A 19,766-nucleotide genomic window follows, 5' to 3' on the forward strand; every position below is an offset into this window, starting at 1 on the left:
AGTTTGGAGGTGAGTGGCTTTAGAGCTATTTATTTGCTTACAACCCTTAGGAGCTCCCTGTGACTACAAAATTAAGAGCTATTTAGAGGCTGGCCTAAAACCTGTAATCTTATTGTCTCAGCCTCCCAGGTCACTGGGATTATAGGCATGAGCCACCACACCACATTTCTCAGAATGCTACATAGAACCAACTAGGGAAGCTTTTCAAGAATGAGGAATCCATGTTTCCACCTAACCCTACTGAAGCAACCTATGAGACTAGAACCTAGGAGAGACACAGATAATTCTCAAATTCACTGAGCATAAAAACCATTGCAATTGGGCAGGAAGGAACATCAGAAAACAATTAAGAGTGAAAGGGACATAAGAACGCATGGTAATGGGTAAGACTGACAGCCAAACTGTGGAGGGCTTTGACTTAATTTTGTAGTCATAGGGAGCTTCTGAGGGTTCTAAGCAGGCAAGCTTCACAATCAGATTTATGCAGTGTCTACGTAAATTGGGGCAGAAAGACATCAAATGGAAACAAGAAATCAGCTCCCCAATATTACCATGGGACTGGGGGTGTAGCTCAGTGGTACAGCATTTGCCTAATGTGTGCAAGGTCCTGCTTTCAATCCTCAGTACTAAAACAACAAAACAAAAAATGTTACTATTATGGTAGAGTCTATCAGTACTATGATTCTTTAGTTCTTAAATTTTTTAGAATGTTTTTATATGAATGAGTTTGAATTTTGAGTAAAAAACCATTATAACAATTGTTATTATTTTTAATCTTCTATATTTTGTCTTCAAGGAGGGGAAAAATAATTATTTGGGATTAATAGTCAAGTCCTTCACAACATGACACAGATGATTTAGGTATTACTCCAAAGATACCTTCCAATTAGGGAGGTGTCTGTATTTAACAACTTACATTCAAATACTAAGCGTAACAGAAGAATCCATATCTAAGACTTAAGACATTAGTTTATTATGGAGGCAGAACATATAGATATCAATCAAAAACAACTTAAGAGATTTATTCAGAGGCCATTGGTTAAGGCACATTTTAAAATTAAAACAAAGCCCTTTGTGTGTATAAAAAAGTACAGGTCACTCCATATTTTGATTTATGAAAAATAAATTTATTACATAACACCTTGTTTTTAACAATGTTCAATTTTTTTTATTCAGAATACTGGTGTCATTCATGTAAAATAGATTGATACAGTACATTGTATGTTATAGGTTTTTTTTTTCCCTCAAAAATTCTAAGGCTCTCCTACTCCTTCTCCTTTGCTGAAGTAAGGGCACCCTAAACAACGTGCGAACAAGTTAAAAAAGAAAAATTAACTGAACAAAAATTTTTTAATAGCACTACACCAACCAGCTTTAAAATCAGGACAAAATATCTGAATTGGATGCCGCACCTTTTAAAGGAAGTTATCATTCATGCTTTTTTCATCTTAAAGCATGCTCACAAATCAGCAACACCAACAGGAAAAATAAAACACTGTCTATGACAATCATTTTAGTTTGTTTGCTGAACCAAACAGGTTTATATCAATGACAACATATTTAATTACTATCAAATAGCAGCTTTAATACCAGTCAAGTCATAGATTGAAAATAAAAACAAACTTAGAAGTTGGAAATTAATCTTTGGGAGTTTTGTAACCTTTCTGGAAAAAAACTATGTGGCTTTTTGTACTTTCAAAAAAACCCAAGCAATGTTCTTGGTCAAAAAACACTGATTAATGTAGAAAACCAATCAACCCACTGATAAGACACTAAAAAGAAAGGTGTACCAAAATAATCTCATTTTGAGTCTTGGTTATTTTGTTGAGTTAACATACTGTATGTTTCAAGTACCAGTTAAACTTTGTGTCTGTGTGTACTATTGGTCAGATAATGTTGTTACACTGAAATAAGTCACCACATACAACAACAAATGCTTGCCCCTAGCACATTTCACAGCTTCAACTGCTACAGACTGTCACTGAAAAAAATGCATTGGTCAGTCTGAACCATGTCAAGTAAACTATGGAAGTAGCAAATCCACAACACAAACTGTGCTAGCACTTTCTTTTCAAGTCTAACTCCAAAATAGGTACAACTTGGAAGCCACTACCCCAATCTGTGAAAAGTGGTGGAACTTGGCTACTGGACATTTTGAAGATGTGGTTGTACAGTACATTCTCATGGCCCATACCAGGTTCCCGCGGAGAGCTGCACAGTCAGTCCTGCAGCATTAGCAACAGTGCATTGACAAGATTCCAACGCAGCTCAGTACCGATGTGTCTGATGTGAGTACTGTGGAGGCTGCTGGGAGGTAGCTGAGTATCCCATGCTGCTCTGGGGCTGTGATGTGCTTGGTCCAGGGTTGGGATAGGCAGCATGTGGATTGGAACGCTGGAAAGGAGATGAGGGAGGAATGTGACTCAGGTGCTTAGGAGTAGCTAGGTCCCAAGCCAACAAGGCTGGGGTGTGCCTGAAGTGTCATTATGTTTCAAGAAGTAAGGATGTAAAAGTTTTGTGCTAGGTAGTAACTTTAGAATTAAAATGACAAAAAACCCAAATTGTTCTAACATCAGGTCAGAAATATTGCATAGTAATAAGCTGAATCTTATTACTATGCTGTGCAGTAATTCCTTTTAATATGCTTAGTGTCTACCTGATAAACAATAACTAATTTGCCTGAGATGTTTCCACATGAGTTTAATGATGTATACATTAAGAAATTCACAGTTGCCAGGCTTAGTAGCACACCCCTGTAATTCCAGCTGAGGCAGGAAGATTCCAAGTTCAAGGTCAGTCTGGGAAACCTGGCCTGAATGAAGTTAAGAAAGAAAGATAGAAAGGGCTGGGCATGTGCCTCAGTGGCACAGCACTTGACTAGCTAGCATGCACATGGCCAAGGGTTCAATCTTCAGCACCACCAAAAACAAACAAACAAAAATACAAAAACAAAAAATAAAAGCTATGCTCATTTCTTCAACAGAAATCATTCCCAACACCCATATATAATTAAAGAATAAAAATGATTATGACAAGAAAAGGTACTAGAGAATCAATTTCTATGGCACTGAAATATTTTTAATGCTGTTTAAATTATTCAATCTTATTTTTCTGCTACAGGTTTATATAGACAAGTACAAATATAATCATTGAAATATAAGAAGAGTGATATTCTCAATTCCAAAAATGGCATAAAGGGAAAGAATAGTGATATGGAGTGTTCAATTTTTGATCTGGTATATTACTATTTTCTTTCCTGTACCTCTTATACTATTAGCTTCTAAGACAAACACTATAACAAATTAGCTACACATTTGCTCTTTCAAAGCAAATTCAGTAAGTCATTTAATTCTAAATTCTGCTAACTTAGCAAAAAAAAAAAAAAATTTTTTTTTAAAAGAGTAGACCAGGAAACTATAGTTAGAAATACTATTTTTGAAATCACCCACGAAACCACCACCAATAAAGAAGCATAACATCATTTTCTGAGTTTCAGAAGCAAAGGGCCTTAAGCCAAGAGAGGTGCAATCTTCCCTTCCAGATGGGGAGCAAAAAGATAATGGAATACCAACATCCACAGATGCCTTGCTGTGTTCCCTACTGGGAGAGGGTCACAACTCAGGCAGACCAAGATTTGTGGTGTGACTGGTGGGACCTCTCCTAAACTAAAGCAAAGAGCTAAATACCTAATCCTAGAAGTGCAGTAATGTTTAGTACTGAACTTTAAACCAGTTTCATTAGATTTCTGTAATCTTTTTGTAGGTAAATAACTAATTGGTTATGTTTTCAGTATAATTCCTATTTCCAGTTTAGCTGGCAAATGATGAGAATAAACTGAGGAGAAAGGAAGGTGGTTATGATTTTGAAAACAAGTCTTTCCACAAAGAAAGTGACAGGATGGACCCACAAGTAGGCAACCAATCTGAATCCTGGTTCTACCACTGGCTTACTGGCTGACCTTGTGAAAGCTATTTGCAGAGGTAAGCCTTAAGTCTCCTGAAATGGCAATAATAAAACATTACCTCCTAGAGTATTATGACTTAAGGATAAAGCTGACACTTAGTAATATAAGTACTCAATAAGCTGTTCTTATTATTAAGAGCACCTCCGGCACCACCACCAAAGAAGTACTTACTGTATACTCTAAATACTAAGAATTTTAATGGCGATAATAATAAAAATGATTTAAAAACTATTTGGTATCCTCTATTAAGCACTTATGTCAGGATAGCCACTGTGCCTGAGCCATGCAATATTCCAATTTAATCTTCACTACAACCTCAATTTACCATTATCCATATTCTACAAATAAGGACACTAAGAACACTTGAATCATTTACTCAAGGTTTCCCAGAAATGACTAGACTGGGATGCAATACATTGTTCCTAATCTGACAACTCCAAGTTAGGTTTTATTAGGCCCGTTGTGTAGAGGAAAGAACTAAAGCTAGGAGGTACTGTATCACTTAACATAATATCACACAATTAAATAATGGCTTAAGATGTAGGTATCGTTCCAAGATGCCTGTTTTAAAAGTCTACCCCTTCCTAGGATAGCACTGACAGTATTTTTCCGTAATAGTGTACTTTCTCATGTACACAAGAAGTCAATGTTTCTCAATTACAACTCATTTTCCAAATGTCACAAGTTCCCTCTGCAAACACTGACATAGCAGGTCAATACAAAACAAATTTTAAATACCTGATAGTCTGAGGTCATGATTAGTCCACCTGAGGTAGTGGTAGGAGGAACAACTCTCACTTTTTTCAACGGGGGTCCCTGTGTGTGACTGCTGTCTTGGTTCCCTGGGTGGCCAGTTCCATTAGTGTGGTTATTGCCCTGCTGCTGCTGCTGGTTCTTCTCAATTGGTTAAACAGAAAAACAAAGTTCAACTCAGAAGGAGAACAAAATACAGCCACATCAGAAATGTCATGAAGGCAGTCAAGAATACAACACTGCCAACTTGTACTTTAATACTTACTTTGTCTCCTTTGTCATCAGGTTCTTCTTCTGTTAAAAATTCTCGTTTTGGGTAAGGGATTTGACAACCGGCAAAAACACTGATTACAAGAAGAAAAAAAAATTGTATGCTATTTGGCATCTCAAATGCTTCACTTATTAGGTAGTTTTTATTTTAATCTGAGATGAACTCTATTTCCACAATTGCAAATATAAGTACCTTTCATGCAACTATGACAGAATGAATTTTTCTTCCAATCGGTGACATTATAGCAGGCCATAATGGTCTTTTTTGTATAAAAATTATCAATAATCATCCAATATGACTCTACTTTCTTCTTTTACCCAAAACTTACTCTGCTACTACTACAACAAAAATACAGATTCCAGCTGAAATTTGTCACTGTTTAAAGACAATTTTTTTTAATACTACCTTCTACATTTAAAATAAAAGATAGTATAGGGAACACAAATTTATTTGGGAACAGTATTTGTGATTTTGGAACACAAAACTATAATTGCAGGCAATAAGCCATCTCAGTGAGTCTAAAGGAGTTACAGCATGCATAATCAACCCTGTCACTGAATAACTGTATTACTGCTGAAACGAACATGATCTACCTTTCATAAAGCAAGAGAACAGGAAGTCCTCTTAATCATAAAGCTCCTAAGTGACACTTCAATCAGCAGAGCTCAATTTCTGCTTGTCATAAGGATTTCCTTGCATCTCCATCAAAGAGAAGGGGCAACTTAGGGTTGACAACTAAAAGAAAAAAATGCTTCAAAAAATGCCATTATACTGTTAAATTCATAAATCTATCACTTACTCTGATGTAGGAAGTGGGTCTTCTAAGAAATAGGGATCCTGCATAGCCTGTTCTGAGGTAATTCGCTTTATTGGGTCCATGGTAAGCAACTTCTGAAGCTGAAACCATAAATCATAACAACATTACTTATTAGTTCTTATAGCTACCTGTTAACACATATGAGAAAGAATATTGTTTGAGGAATGATACCACAAAGTAGACGATATTTATTACTGCTGAATTAACAATGAGAAAATCCTAATTATTAAGTTTAATGCAGCAATTCAAATTATAGTAATTCTAATATTATTTCATTTGATTCTCATCCAAAGAATAACTACATTTATGCCTTGTCTAACTAAACCAATGATCTTTTCTCCTTCCTTCTCTAAACTGCTTTACCCAATTTATAATAAGACTAAAAAAGGAAAAATTGTTCTAACACAAATGATACACTAGCCATATGTAACAATGTAGATTTAGATCCAATTTAGATCCATTTTTCCATTTAAAATGGAATTAAATTTTTAAAAATCAGTTACACAGTCAGAATTTCAAATGCCAAATGTAGCTAGTTACTACCCTACCTGGGCAGTGCAGATAATCGTAAAATGTTCTACTGAATAGTGTCAGACTAGTCTAGATAAATATGGTAACACACAACTTGTAGAGACTGTGGAAATAAATTGCCTGGTTCAAATCCTGACAAAATATTAGTGGAGTGACATTGGGCAAGTTACTTCAACTCTTTGTAATCTAACTGTCAAATGGAAATTAAAAATGGTACCTACTTTCACAGGTTTATTTTCAAGATTAAATGAATAAATAGAAAGCAATTATAATGGTGTCTGCCATAAAGAAAGCACTATAAATATAAATGCTATTATAATTATTATTGTTACATAAAGAAATGCCACACAAATATGAAGATTCAATCTTCTATTTTAGTTAAAACATAGTTAATTGAAGGCTCCAAGAACTAGAATATTTGAGTCTAGCTTTTGATGTAAGTGACTGTAAACTGTGTGGTCTCACAATTTATACTCTTTGAGCTTGTATAGTTTTTTCAGATTTAGCATGTAGTAGAATCACCCAGAAGACTTCTGTAAACAGATTGCTAGACCCTGCTTCCAGAATTTTTGATTAGCAGATCTGGGCAGAAGCCCAAGAACCTGCATTTTCAATAGGTTCCTTAGGTAATGTGTGAGCTGCTGGACTGAAACCACATTTTGAAAGCCAATGAACTAACAGACACATTGAGATTTAATGTGAAATAACACAGTTTAGAGGTTAAAAGGACATAAATTATTTAAAAACAGACAAAACATTGGGATGGCGAGATTCAAATTTTATTTTAATGATCTGATATTCCAATGGAAGCCCAATTTTATTCTTAAGAGTTGAAAGGGAAAACTTGGATTTGCTATTTGCAATTTCCAGCAGGTTAATGGGAGTATAATGGAGTTTTCAGATGGGCCCATTCAAGATTTAAAGACAGGTCACCCCAATAAAAATGACAAATTATCAGGAAGGTGTATCTCTCTCAAGAGTTCCAGGGGTGATAGTAGTGACAGTCACCTCAGACTACAATGAGTGGCAAGGACTAGGGATGAATAAAAGTAATTCCTCCAAATCATGACTTTCAGTCTAGCATCACTGTCATCATTTTGCCACAATAAGTCAGTAAATAATTTTGAAGAATCTAACTTTAACTTGCTAATTTGGGTATGGTTGTTAAGTACATTAGAATATACACCATTATTTGAAAAAATATACTGGTAACATGACAGGTTAAGCAGTGATTTTTAAATGGTTGAAAAAATATGAAATATATAAAATACAACTTGTTATAATAGCAAGTAGAAGATATAGAAAGCAAAAGCAGAAGAGAAGAAAAAGCAGAAATAAAAGAAATGTTTGCCATCAAACCTGGTTGCTATAAAGCCATGTTCAAACCTTTTAAGGTTAAAGAACCCACTTAAGGGGCAGTTGTGGCTCAGTGGTAGGCTGCTTGCCTGGCATGTGTGAGGCACTGGGTTTGATCCTCAACACCACATATAAATAAATAAAATAAAGGTATTGTGCCCATCTACAATTAAAAAAAAAAAAAAAAAACTCAACCACCACCACCACAACAAAAACAACCCATTTAAAAATACTTGGGAATAAGGAATGAAGAATTTTAAGTCAAGCAAAATAGAATCTGCTTCTCCAAATCCCTTTTGTATATGTTATAAACCTGTTATACACCCTTTTTTGAAAACATAAAACTGAAAACCATTATCAATTATTACAGTGCAGCAATGGAAATTTCATTGTGAACATATTTAGGTTAAATATAATCTTGTCATAAATTACCTTGCTAGTAAGATTCATTTAGATTCTAGATAATTCTTCATTGCACACTGATAAATATGCCACCTCTCACATTCTTCCAGAAAAAGCAAATAATGCATAACAGCACTGAACTTCTAATACTTAAGTTTATCAGAGATATCTTAGGAGTTAAAAATTTTATAATCAATCTTTCAAGAGATTAAATGCAAAATAACCTATAGAAGTTATTGCTGAATAGAGGGAGTGTTCGGTACTTTTATGAGATTTTAAAATACTGATAGAAAATAATAATAATTTAAAAAATGTTCTTGACAGACTTGTTATAATCATTACCTTTATAAAAATCTAATGGGATTAAACATTAGTTTGTCAAGCCAGATATGAGTTTGGAAAAGTGAGTGTTTTGATGCTTTTATTGGTATGCACAAACAACACCCATGTATCATTAAAGAACTCTTAACAGCTAAGTAACCTATATGGTTATTTTATATAATTTATATAATGGATCAAACAAAGCCTTAGTTTGTGCTACTAGATAAACATGGGAAATGCATTTCATTAGTACTGTTATCTAAAGCTTACCAAGTGGAATGCTTTACTATCTGGTTTTACTTTGTGTTTTTCCATATACTTGATAAGACTGCAGTTGGTGTACCTGAAAGAGAAATACTATGAAATATTTACATTAGATTTGAGGTTAATTTTACATTGCCTAAGGTCCTTCCAAACAGAATTTCTTTGATCAAAACTGATATATAATAAAGTAGCATTACATCAATTTTGTACTTCATTCAGTATCCACACTGGTCACTTTTGAATGAATACCAATGATTAAATGCAAGACAATTTCATGAGTAACATACTGAACAGTATTTTTTCACATAAATTATATTTTAACAATTATTTTAAATAACACGGTCTAAAGTTTAACTTAACCTTACCAGTAAGTTCAAAATATAATTTTTATGAACTGGACTTTCCCAATTGTTGGACTCACATTGTAAATAAATGAAATATTGAAATATTCATTCTTCTCTTAGTAAAACTTGATTAAAATTACTACACAACTACATGGATAGGCTAGTGGCTCTTAGCAACATTGTTTAATCTCACTTCTTTAGCTTGACATTTCCAACTAATGTTGAGTTTCCAGAAAGTAGTAATGAATTGAATCTTTTTCTCATACGCAAATCAGCCAATAATTTTAGTCACTATAATATCACTTAAATATCTTAAGAAATGAAGACTAACATCATGAAAAAAAGTATTTGACTAAGCACAGTTAGTTATTAGAATATTTTTATGTTGAGTAATCTATTACGTTGAATATTCAATTTTATACTGAGTATTCCAGAAAAAAATCAACAAAGGGTCCATTTTCTTTGCAACTTACGTATTTCTTCTGAAATCTTTCATTAATGTTGAATGTTCGGGCATCTTTTTTATATCTTCCCAATCTTTATCTGTGAAATACATTGATATATTTTTATGTTGCCTAAATTCCTACTGTTAAGAATTTTAACAAAGGTTATCTCCATTTCATTACATTTCCTTACTTTTAAACCTTTTTGAAAGCCCAGACTTCAAATAAATGCTCAGAAACAGCAAACATCTTGAATAGTAAATATACATTGTGATTCCTTTATGGCTTGAGATATCTCTACTTACAATTTAAATTTTAAACTGTGTACTTTCTGTATATTTTACTATAATCTGCCTCAATTTTATCATTCAGAAGGAATGTTATAAATCCCTCTCACCTCTGTGGCTTTAAAATACACCCCTCATTAATAATATAGCTCTCCTTTCACCTTATTAAACACACTGCTTTCCATTAGCAATCAAGGTAAGCAGTAATTGTTTGCAAAACAGGGTGGGATACAACTATTATATTACCCCATTTTTGTCCCATCATCCCAGAAGTGGAATGTACATAAAAACTAATACATAACATATAACATAAGTACATAACATATACTTATGATAATATATTATAGTAATATTAATGTAATATAAGCTCTAGATTTGATTTCCAACCTACTTTAATGCATGTGTCAATTTTACTGCAATATATACAGAATTGAGACTTGAGGGACTTAATGGATTAACAAGTCAGCTGGCACCTTGGGTGGTTCAATATTATCACTCAACACAACCTGAGATATGAAACATGTTTTGGTTAATTTTATTGGTATTGGAGTTGCTCCAACATGCTAGATAACTTGTCTTCTCCCTTACTGTCAGTGGGATGTTACTGAGAGCCCACTAGGTGCACAGCATTGTACCAGACAGCTAATAGAACCTTAATTTATTTACTTTTTGGTGGACAGAAGGGTGTGGGGGTCTTTTTTTGGCAGGCTGGGAATCAAACCCAGGGCCTCATGCATGCTAGGTAAGTGCTCTACCACTGAGCTATAGCCCCAGCACTACCTTTAGCTTTCAAATGGCCTTTAGAAGTTTGTTTTTGAATTTAGGGTTTTTGCTACTTAGACATCATCACAGAAAAATGTAAACTAAAAATATGCTTGAATTCCTGAATGGAATTTTCTCCTTAACTTTATTTCTTGCTACAATTTCTTTATTTGCCTACTTTTAAAGCAAGAAATATTTACGTAATCTTCTAATTTTCCCTCAATTACATACCTCCTATAAAAATGATATATCTGTCATGTAGGCACCTTCCTTATCACTTTCTGGCTATGGGACTGCTATAACAAGCAGGTGGTTTCCTGACCTCAGTTACTTCTCTTCAATTAATTTTTACATTCCACTGCCATACTATTCTTTCTAGAACAGAACATAAGTCATGTCTCTGATAATCAAGAATTTACTAAGGATTCTCACTCATCTGTTCATCAGATCTAAACTCGGCTCCTTGCCTTTCAAGGCCTCCTAGAAACTGAGCCCACCTTAATTGATTGTTGAACCTGCATTAAAAAGCATCTCTGATAGAGACCTTCAGCACCCTCAAGCCCCTCACCACTTTCCTTTCCCTGTAGGCCTCAGAAATCTGAATAGGCAAATTTACAAGCACCAAGAAAAGGCTATTCCTCTCTATCTACTCAAACCAAAACTATTTTTAAAGCATTCTACTTATAGCAATACAATGAAAATTCCAATCACATCTGCTATATCAATATCAGTGTTTTCTACTCAAGATAGTGTCTGATTCATGGTAGGTTCTCAGTAAATAATTAGTGAATAAGTAAAATTCCTATCATAAAAAGTGGTCTTCTAAAACTGTTGAACAATTTTAAAAAATGGCAATATCTAAATAGTTACTCTTCATTTATTGATAACTGATACCTTTATTAAGAAGAAATATGGAATAAAACTTCCAGATACTTCTGTATTAGTCTTGAGTTTTAGTGACCTGAGGAATATCCCTAATAATATATAATTCTATTCAGTATTTGACTAGCCAAAATTATTTTTGGTGTTTAAACAAATTTTCATTATTCTGGCCCTGTGAGCAGTTTTCAGTGACTGATGAACTACCATTCTTGGATATAACCAGGGTATGGATATAGTTGGAAAGATGTAATGCTGAGGATGGGGCATCTATAAATTTTCTCCCTGCTACAAAAAAAGAGTAGGCTAATTTGTCATGTAGTAATATGACTTATACCCATATTCTGACTGTTCTAACAGATTACTTTAAAGAATATTTTTATTGACAAAGGTTAGAGAGTAAATATACTATTACTTGATATAATGTGATTGTGCTAGTGCTCTACACAGAAATAATTGTCAAGATTTATATTCAAATGCCAAGTAGTAGCAGCATTAAATGCTGCCAGGAAAAAAATTCTATCATTAATTTTGGAGTTTCTGCTGGTAAGAATAAAATGCATCTTTTTAATATGGATACTGCAAATATTTTATCATTTAAAATATCAGACAACAGAACAAAAAAGTAAAACAAAAGAAAACAAAAACACTCCTCAAATTCAGGAAAATAATTTCATGTTAATATGTGAATTCTACAAATTTTGTTATTTCTACAAATTTTTGATAAATGCAGTCATAAAAACTAAGACTGGAGTAAGAGCAGCTTTCATCAGCCAAAAATATACACCTTTCCAATGAAGATATCTAAGATCAAATAACAGTGATTTAAAAACAAAAACAAAAACATATTGTGTACCTGCAGGAAATCCCATTACATTGAATATTCTGTCCAGCTGGTCATGGTGATAAGGATTACTAGTTTTGATGTCCTCTTGCCGACAGTGAAATATTGGTTCTGACGTTAGTAGTTCTGCAAATATACACCCTATAGCCCAAATATCTTTAAAATAAAAAGAAAAAAAAAGGAAAAAAAAAAAAAGGAAAAGGGGGGGAGGAAAAAAGAAAAAGTAGGAAAATAAAGTGGTTCTTTCCAAAAGAAAATGCATTTTTATTTTGGTGGGGAGTTGTTTTTTCCTTTTTTCTTCCCTAATAAGTCATATTAATTCCTAAGCAATGTAATTACTAAATATCATGGAACATTGTTTGTAAATACATATTCCCATACCACCCACCCAAATTTTTCATTTCATACTATACTGCAATCCTACCTAGGGACTTTATTCTAAGCCAAATAAAATTTATTAGCTGGATTTCTGGTGAGTTTTAAATGCCCCAAACATTGCCTTATATATGAAACGCATACAAAACTCCACATGGGACATGAGAACCATAAACAAATAAAGCTAAACAAAAACTAAACAGAAAACCCAAATGACCTTCCAAATTGGGCACCTGCTAAAAACAACAGGCACAAATTTTTATGATAAACTGATTTTTTCTTTATCTTCTTTACTTGTTAATTTACAAGGTCTTAGCAAGGTACTATGCCAAGAAGAAAAAGACAATGTCTGACCTCCAATATTCTAATGGAACAGTATTTCTATTTAAACAGTTTTTCTTTCAAAGTATTTATTTATGCTGTAGCAATGTCTGCTTCTGTAGTGTCCTCATTTGCAAATTTAAGTATTTAGTAAGTAGGACCAAAAATTTGGAATAAAAGACTATCTTTAAAATGGGTACAAAGGCTATAAATTAAAAAGAATAATTAAAAAGAATTATTTACAACAGCCAGGCAAATGTATTTCTCTATATATAACTAATTACGTTCCCTTCATTCAAAAGATATAGCCTTACTTTCTCTCATGTAAGTACTAAAAAGAACTATTAATAAAGGCAAGATCCATATGCCAATTTAGAATTTAAAGCTGAAAAATCAGTTAAGAAGTCTTAACAAATATCTAAGTTGTCAAAGTTATTTTCCCTAAAGTAAGTACAATGTTGTGTGTACAGCAGATACTCAATAAGTTTCTGAGTGATCCAAATAAACAGTGATAAATATAAATAATCATAGAGACAAATTTTTAAAAATAACTAATTTATTGAAGTTTATTGTTACTAACTACTACTTAAGTAGGAAATTAGAAAAATGTGATTTATAAATGAGAATCTCTAAACTTCAAAACTAGAAAACATTTAATTTAATGTAAATTATATTTACATTTTAAAGTTATAAATTAATCATTTATTTACATAAAGATTTACACTTTGACTACAAGAAAATGGTTTTTAAAAAATTTTTTCTCATCAGAGAACCATACTAGCCAATAATCTCATGTGGAAAAATCTCATAAAGAAATTCAGGCCAAGTTATTTGGTTTGTAGAATCAGAGAGTAAATGTGAAAACTAGTTATTTTGTGATTATTCTTTTTACATGGCTGCCCCATATAAATCTGACCTCTAAGAATCTGTGTGTGTGTGTGTGTGTGTGTGTGTGTGTGTGTTGGGGATGAACCTAGGAGCTCTACCACTGAACCACATCCCCAGCCGTTTTTATATTTTGAGACAGGGGCTCACTAAATTGCTTAGGGCCTCACACTCACAATCCTCCTTTCTCATCCTCCCAAGCTGCTGGGATTACAGGCATGTGCAACAGCACCGGCACCTCTTGAGAATCTAATCAACCGCCAAATAGGCCAGCTAAGTAGGATTACAAAAAAAGGATGATGGGTTATTTTTCATGTTTAAAACTTGACTCATAGTATACCAATATACACTAACAATTTGTCTGGTTAGCTACTAAAAATCCCAAAGAAAACATAAAATGTAAAGGAAGATGAAAGAGTAGTTATCTTTAAAGCCATACTGCTTTTAAAATAAAAAAGTAAGAAAAAAAGCGGTTATCTGAACCTTGTTTAGCCCTACCTCAATAATTTTTCTATACATTTTCTCTCAATTTCAGCACCCTTCTCTTCTTTGAAATCCTGATCAAGACAATAATCATGAACTTTGAATCAGCAGATTAGTCTATTATTTTAGACAGATGTCTAGTTTTTTCAAGTTGATATCCCCTTCTTAGCTTGCCTATATTTTTCAGATTGTGTCAAATTCATGAAAAAAATCTTTTTCTTGCTCATTGTAGCTGCCTAACTCTTTCCAAAAAGTCTTTCCAAATTAGAAACAAATAAAGCCTATCCACTTCACAAACTTTATGATGTTCCTATATACTTACTGGGCTCACCAGGCAAAATAGATAGTAACTGTCATCTTCTACAACCCAAATTGGGGTGTGTGTAATATTTTAATCAATAGGTATGTTAATAGCAAGCTTTAATCTTGACAAAAGGGAATAAATTTTCATTTCCCCTATTTTGTATATTTCTCACTTAGCAGAAAGTAACACATTTGTGAGCATTTGGCTCTCTAAGGACAGACATCAGAGCTTAAAATTCCACATCTTTTTAACTTTTAAGGTTGCTTTAGTGACAATTAGACAATCATTGTAACCCTCTTACAGAACTCTGAAGTCAAGCAAACATAAAAATAAAAAACAAAACATTCAAAACTGAATTCAAATTTGTTCTCAGGATTATAATGTTTACAGACTTATTACTTCCTCTCTTTAATAGTTCAGCTTGTAACCCTATACAATGAATGAATGACCAAAGCACTAAAATATGTTTAGAGTAGAGGGTAGGAACACATTAGTTTTATGTGTCCAGACCATATCTGTTCCTTCTTAGCAGTCTTCAGTTTAACATAATCCACCAAATTCCAGAAGAAATTTAATGCTTCCTAATGATGCTGTATGTATGTGCAAATTATATGCATGTTCACTAGGGTTCTTCTATTAGCTGCTCATACTTATCACACGGGGAAGCCAAAATGCTAGTGAAGTTCTTGGTAGGAAGTGTTAAAACTGGTGTGGGTAATTTGTTGGTTACTTTACTGAATGAACCTTTACTGAATGAACGTAGATAATAGAAATGGAACTATATGGTAGAAACTGGAACTAAGGAAGAAATTTCCTTTTTTTACTTTTAAAAACCCCTATTAAATGGCACATATATGATTTCTCTCAAACAATAAAAAAGCCTAACATTAATAAGATACCTAAATATAATTTTTTAGTCAATGTTTTGATAGAAGGAAAGTGTTCTGCAAGATTGATCTTGTTAGTGTATTATTCCATCTCTTTGGTTTAATGACTTAGCTTACAGTTCAGGTTCAAGGGACAGGAGGTGGGGACCACCCCGATGAAGAAATGGCATTGACTTTGGTTTCAATCATTTGCAGCGAAGTGGGTTCCCTCTGCAACTACCCTACCATAGAAGGCAGTGTTTAGCTACAGAACTTTCAGAGCTGAAGGAGACCAATGAGTTGATTGAAGCTAAATTCCTCTGTTTGGAAAGTGAGACTAAATGATTAAATAAATGTCTTACCTAAACACACTCCCCAGAGTAAAACTGTTAAGACTATAACTCAGACTGGTGGTCTTTGTTACTACCACTGTTCAAAGATGACATTGTTTTATGCATATATTTACACAATCTTCTCAACTAGATTGTAAAGCTCTTAAAGGTAAAGCCTATCACTTGCATTCTTACTGTCTTTTCCTATGTTAAGTTTAAATAGTAGTTACCCAAATTTTAACACTGATGACAAGGAGGAAGAGGGAGAAAAACAAGAAGATAGGCCTTCCCTCTCCCAAATTATGCAGCAATTGGAACAAGACAGTCTATCTTTTTTTTAATGGTTCTTTTTAATATATTTTATATATATATATATATATATATATATATATATATATATATATATATATATGTTTATATATATGTGTATATATATATGTTTATATATATATATATATATATATATATATATATATAAACATTAGGATTCATTTTGACATAATTATAAAAGCATGGGATATAATTTGTTCTAATTAAGTCCCCAGTACTTTCTAACAGCTGGTATTTTAACTTTCTGGCACACATCTTGTGTTAAAACTGCTGGACTATAGGACATGCTGGTGAACAAGAGGGTATCTGATTTTTCTTGATGTTCCCCATAAAATATAAATTTCTTAGAAAAAAACAAGAAAATAATTAAATAATGAGCCAGAGCCCAAAGCTTTTGAGATAGTATATTTGTTACTCAATTTAAATCAATTCAAAGTCTCAGGTGAACAGTCAATTGGAGTTAAAATTACACCATCAGTTCTTTATTTGTATAGTCTACTAATTTATCTTAACAAAAGTAATAATGCTTTGAAATACTCATCCTAGGTGAAAAACTAGCTTTGTATCATGTTACTTCACATATGCAACTTAAATGCATTTGGAAGACACTTGCAACAAAGATATCCAAATGGGTTTATATAGTAACATATTGAAAAAACAGAACTAGCTTAAATAATTCTTAATTTTCCTTCTAACTGATTTAAACAAATATCATTTTGGAATAATTTTAGATTTACAGGAAAAACTATAAAGATAGTACAGAGAATTTCCATATCTATCTACCTTACCTTTGTATTTATTTTTCTATAAAATGAAATGTGATCAAGCAGATATGCAGATTAGTGAACATGTTGGATTCAAGATTAACTGGGACAATGATCACAATCACTTCTCCTTTTCCTTTCTAGAGGCTATATTAAAATGATAGCAAAATCATAACAGTTTAAGTCCATAGTAACAAAAAGGACAAGAGGACTATCAGGGACAAGATTCATTCACCTAAGAAAGAAAACTAAGTTCTTTAAAAAAAAAAAAAAAAGTTTGTGCTGCATACCAGACAGACACTGGCTTCTGGTGTGATCAGGTAGGTGAGGTCTATGTGTTTGGTGGACTCTAGATACCATTCAGAGTAACAAAGCTACTAAGGTAGAAGTATAATGGGGGAGGATGGGACTACCTCACACTGTGTGATCAAGGAAGTTCTCATGAAAAGGCAGTATTTTGACTAAGGTCTGAATGAAAAAAAGAAATGCAGAAACCCATTTTAGGCAGATACATATAAAAATGTTTCTGGGCCAGGAGTGGTGGTGTTTGCCTGTAATCCCAGTGGTTCGGGAGGCAGAGGTAGGATTCCAAGTTCAAAGCCAGTCTCAGCAAAAGCAAGGAGCTAAGCAACTCAGTGAGACCCTGTCTCTAAATAAAATATGAAATAGGGCTGTGGCTGTGGCTCAGTGGTTGAGTGCCCCTGAGTTCAATCCCCAGTATCACCCCCAACCACACACACACACACACAAAAAAAGTTTCCAGAAGACGGAAGGCAGAAGAAATAGTTCAATGAAGGTCTCAGTCTACTGAACTGTTATTAAGTAGGAAGAACATTTTGTACTTGAAAATACCAGCTACAAGGCCTCTCTTTTGAACAATTGGTTCCCACCTCCCTGCCCCCCACCCCCCACTATTACACTGGACTGCCAGGTGTATACAGCTTGATCCAAAAGTTGGGGGAATCTGAATGGTCTTTTAATGGTCTCAGAGCAAAGACCTGGACATTCCAGCATTTAGGGTTTCTCTGGGTAATGGGAACTAATTAACCCCATTGGATAAGCCTGAAGTACGATCACCAATAGAGGAGCCCCATGATATAAGTACAGAAAGTTATCAAGTGGCTTTTAGTAACCTGATTCTTAAATACAAAGAAACAAATCGAAGGTCACCAAACAGTTAAAGCTTGTCATATGGAAGGAAGAGGTCAAGGTATCAAGGTATATAGTGATGAAAGAGCCTATAAAGAAAACACGGATTATTACTCTGATTATACTATAAATTACAACCAACAAATGTATACAGATATTTTCTTTCCATAAAACAAAACAAGATACCACAAAATAATCAGAGAATAAAGAGTTCCTAGAAAAGAGAAAACAGAAAAACATGAGAAGAGTAGTATAAAAGATTAATCCAAGAAGTTCAACACATGAAAATATTGAGTTTAGGTGGTGAAAAGTAGAAAACGTTGAGGAAGAAATTAAAGTACTACACGAGAGAATTTTCTAAAAGCAGATTATGAACTTCAGATTATGTACCCACAAAGTGGATAGCAAACCTATAAAATGTAATGATGAAAAGTCCTCGTTGTTTTCAGAAAGGAAAATTCCCTCAGGTGACCCACAAGTGATAGAGAATAAGAGTGGCATTCAATTTCATTAGTTACATTCATACCAGAAGTCAAAGGAGAAGTAACAAAGTTCTGAGGGAACATTATTTTGTGTCTATAGTTTACAAGCCTCTCTAAATACTAAACATAATAAAGAAATTTTTCAGAAAAATAAGAATTAGAAAATTTACCTGTAAGACATCAACACAGGTTACAGGAGAATACAGTACAGAAAAAAGGTATGGAATCATGGGATCCAGTACAAGAGATCCAACACAGAGGGAAAAAAATGGAAAAGCCTGGATGACTTGAGAACAGCCAACTGGACTGCCAAGAGAGGACTCCAGGATAGAGTTAGCTAATAAAAGAAAAATGGTTTTCGTTCCATCCTAGAGAATACAGAGTAAGTTGAAGAGGCCACAAACAATAAGGGTTGGGGGGTAGATAAAGACCACAAGAAAAAAATTCAACCAAATAAAAATGTCAGTAATGAAAATGTAGTAGTAAAGGTGGTAAATGAGTATTATATTCATAATATTATATAACTTAAATATAAACTACTGGGAATTATGTTAATAAACAGAGAAAAAAATGTATACACTGATAAAGAGATGATGATGACAATGACCACTATGATGACAACAACCATGATAGTACTAAGATTAGGCAAGAAGTATAAGAGCACTAACTTTCTACTTCTTCATCATATGTAAGTAATCAATACCATCAAATAAAGAGAAATGGATTATGATGTCCTAATTTCTACTTTCTTTCCAAAATTGTTATGGTGTGGATATGAGGTGTCCCCCTAAAATCTCTGTGCTAATGTAGGTATATTCAGAGGGAAAATGATTAGATTATGAGATCTATAAGCTGATCAGTATATCCTCATTTCATGTGGTTAACTACAGGCAAGTGGAGCAAGGCTGGAGAAGGCAAGTCCCTGGGGTCATTCCCTGGAAGGGCTCATCTTCCCTGCAGCCCCTTCCCCCTTGGCTCCTCTCTCTCTGTTTCCTGGCTGCCATAAATGAAGCAGCACTCCTCCACCATGCCCTTCCACCATGATGTTCTGCCTAACCTTGGGCCCAAAATAATGGAATCTAGCTAACCACAGACTAAACTTCTGGAACTATAAGCCGAAATAAACTTTGCATTCTCTTAAGTTGTTCTTGTTTAGTATTTTGGCCACAGTGATGAAGAGTTGACTAACACAAAAATCTTTTCCTTAAATTTTTGGGGAATCTTTTAGAACTAATAT

At 33.7% G+C, this 19,766-nt stretch overlaps 1 protein-coding gene across 6 annotated transcripts in view; it reads right to left on the reverse strand.

The window, feature by feature from the left end:
- Positions 1-871: 871 nt before the first annotated feature.
- CDK8 (cyclin dependent kinase 8) overlaps positions 872-19,766 on the reverse strand; it is a 106,980-nt gene continuing 88,085 nt past the window's right edge. For 2 of the 6 annotated variants that reach the window (XM_081307322.1, XM_081307321.1), the window contains 7 exons: positions 12,251-12,394; positions 9,497-9,566; positions 8,686-8,758; positions 5,788-5,885; positions 4,983-5,061; positions 4,703-4,861; positions 874-2,394 (listed from right to left, as the gene is read on the reverse strand). In XM_081307322.1, coding sequence (XP_081163448.1) covers positions 2,269-2,394; positions 4,703-4,861; positions 4,983-5,061; positions 5,788-5,885; positions 8,686-8,758; positions 9,497-9,566; positions 12,251-12,394 — 749 coding nt within the window. In that variant the 3' untranslated portion in view covers positions 874-2,268. Of the gene's footprint in view, positions 2,395-4,702; positions 4,862-4,982; positions 5,062-5,787; positions 5,886-8,685; positions 8,759-9,496; positions 9,567-12,250; positions 12,395-19,766 lie in introns of all 6 variants that reach the window. The other 4 variants (XM_081307319.1, XM_081307323.1, XM_081307318.1 and 1 more) reach the window with 4 other exon arrangements.

This window comes from Spermophilus citellus (assembly GCF_964194105.1).
Source record: "Spermophilus citellus genome assembly, chromosome: 1".
NCBI lineage: Eukaryota > Metazoa > Chordata > Mammalia > Rodentia > Sciuridae > Spermophilus > Spermophilus citellus.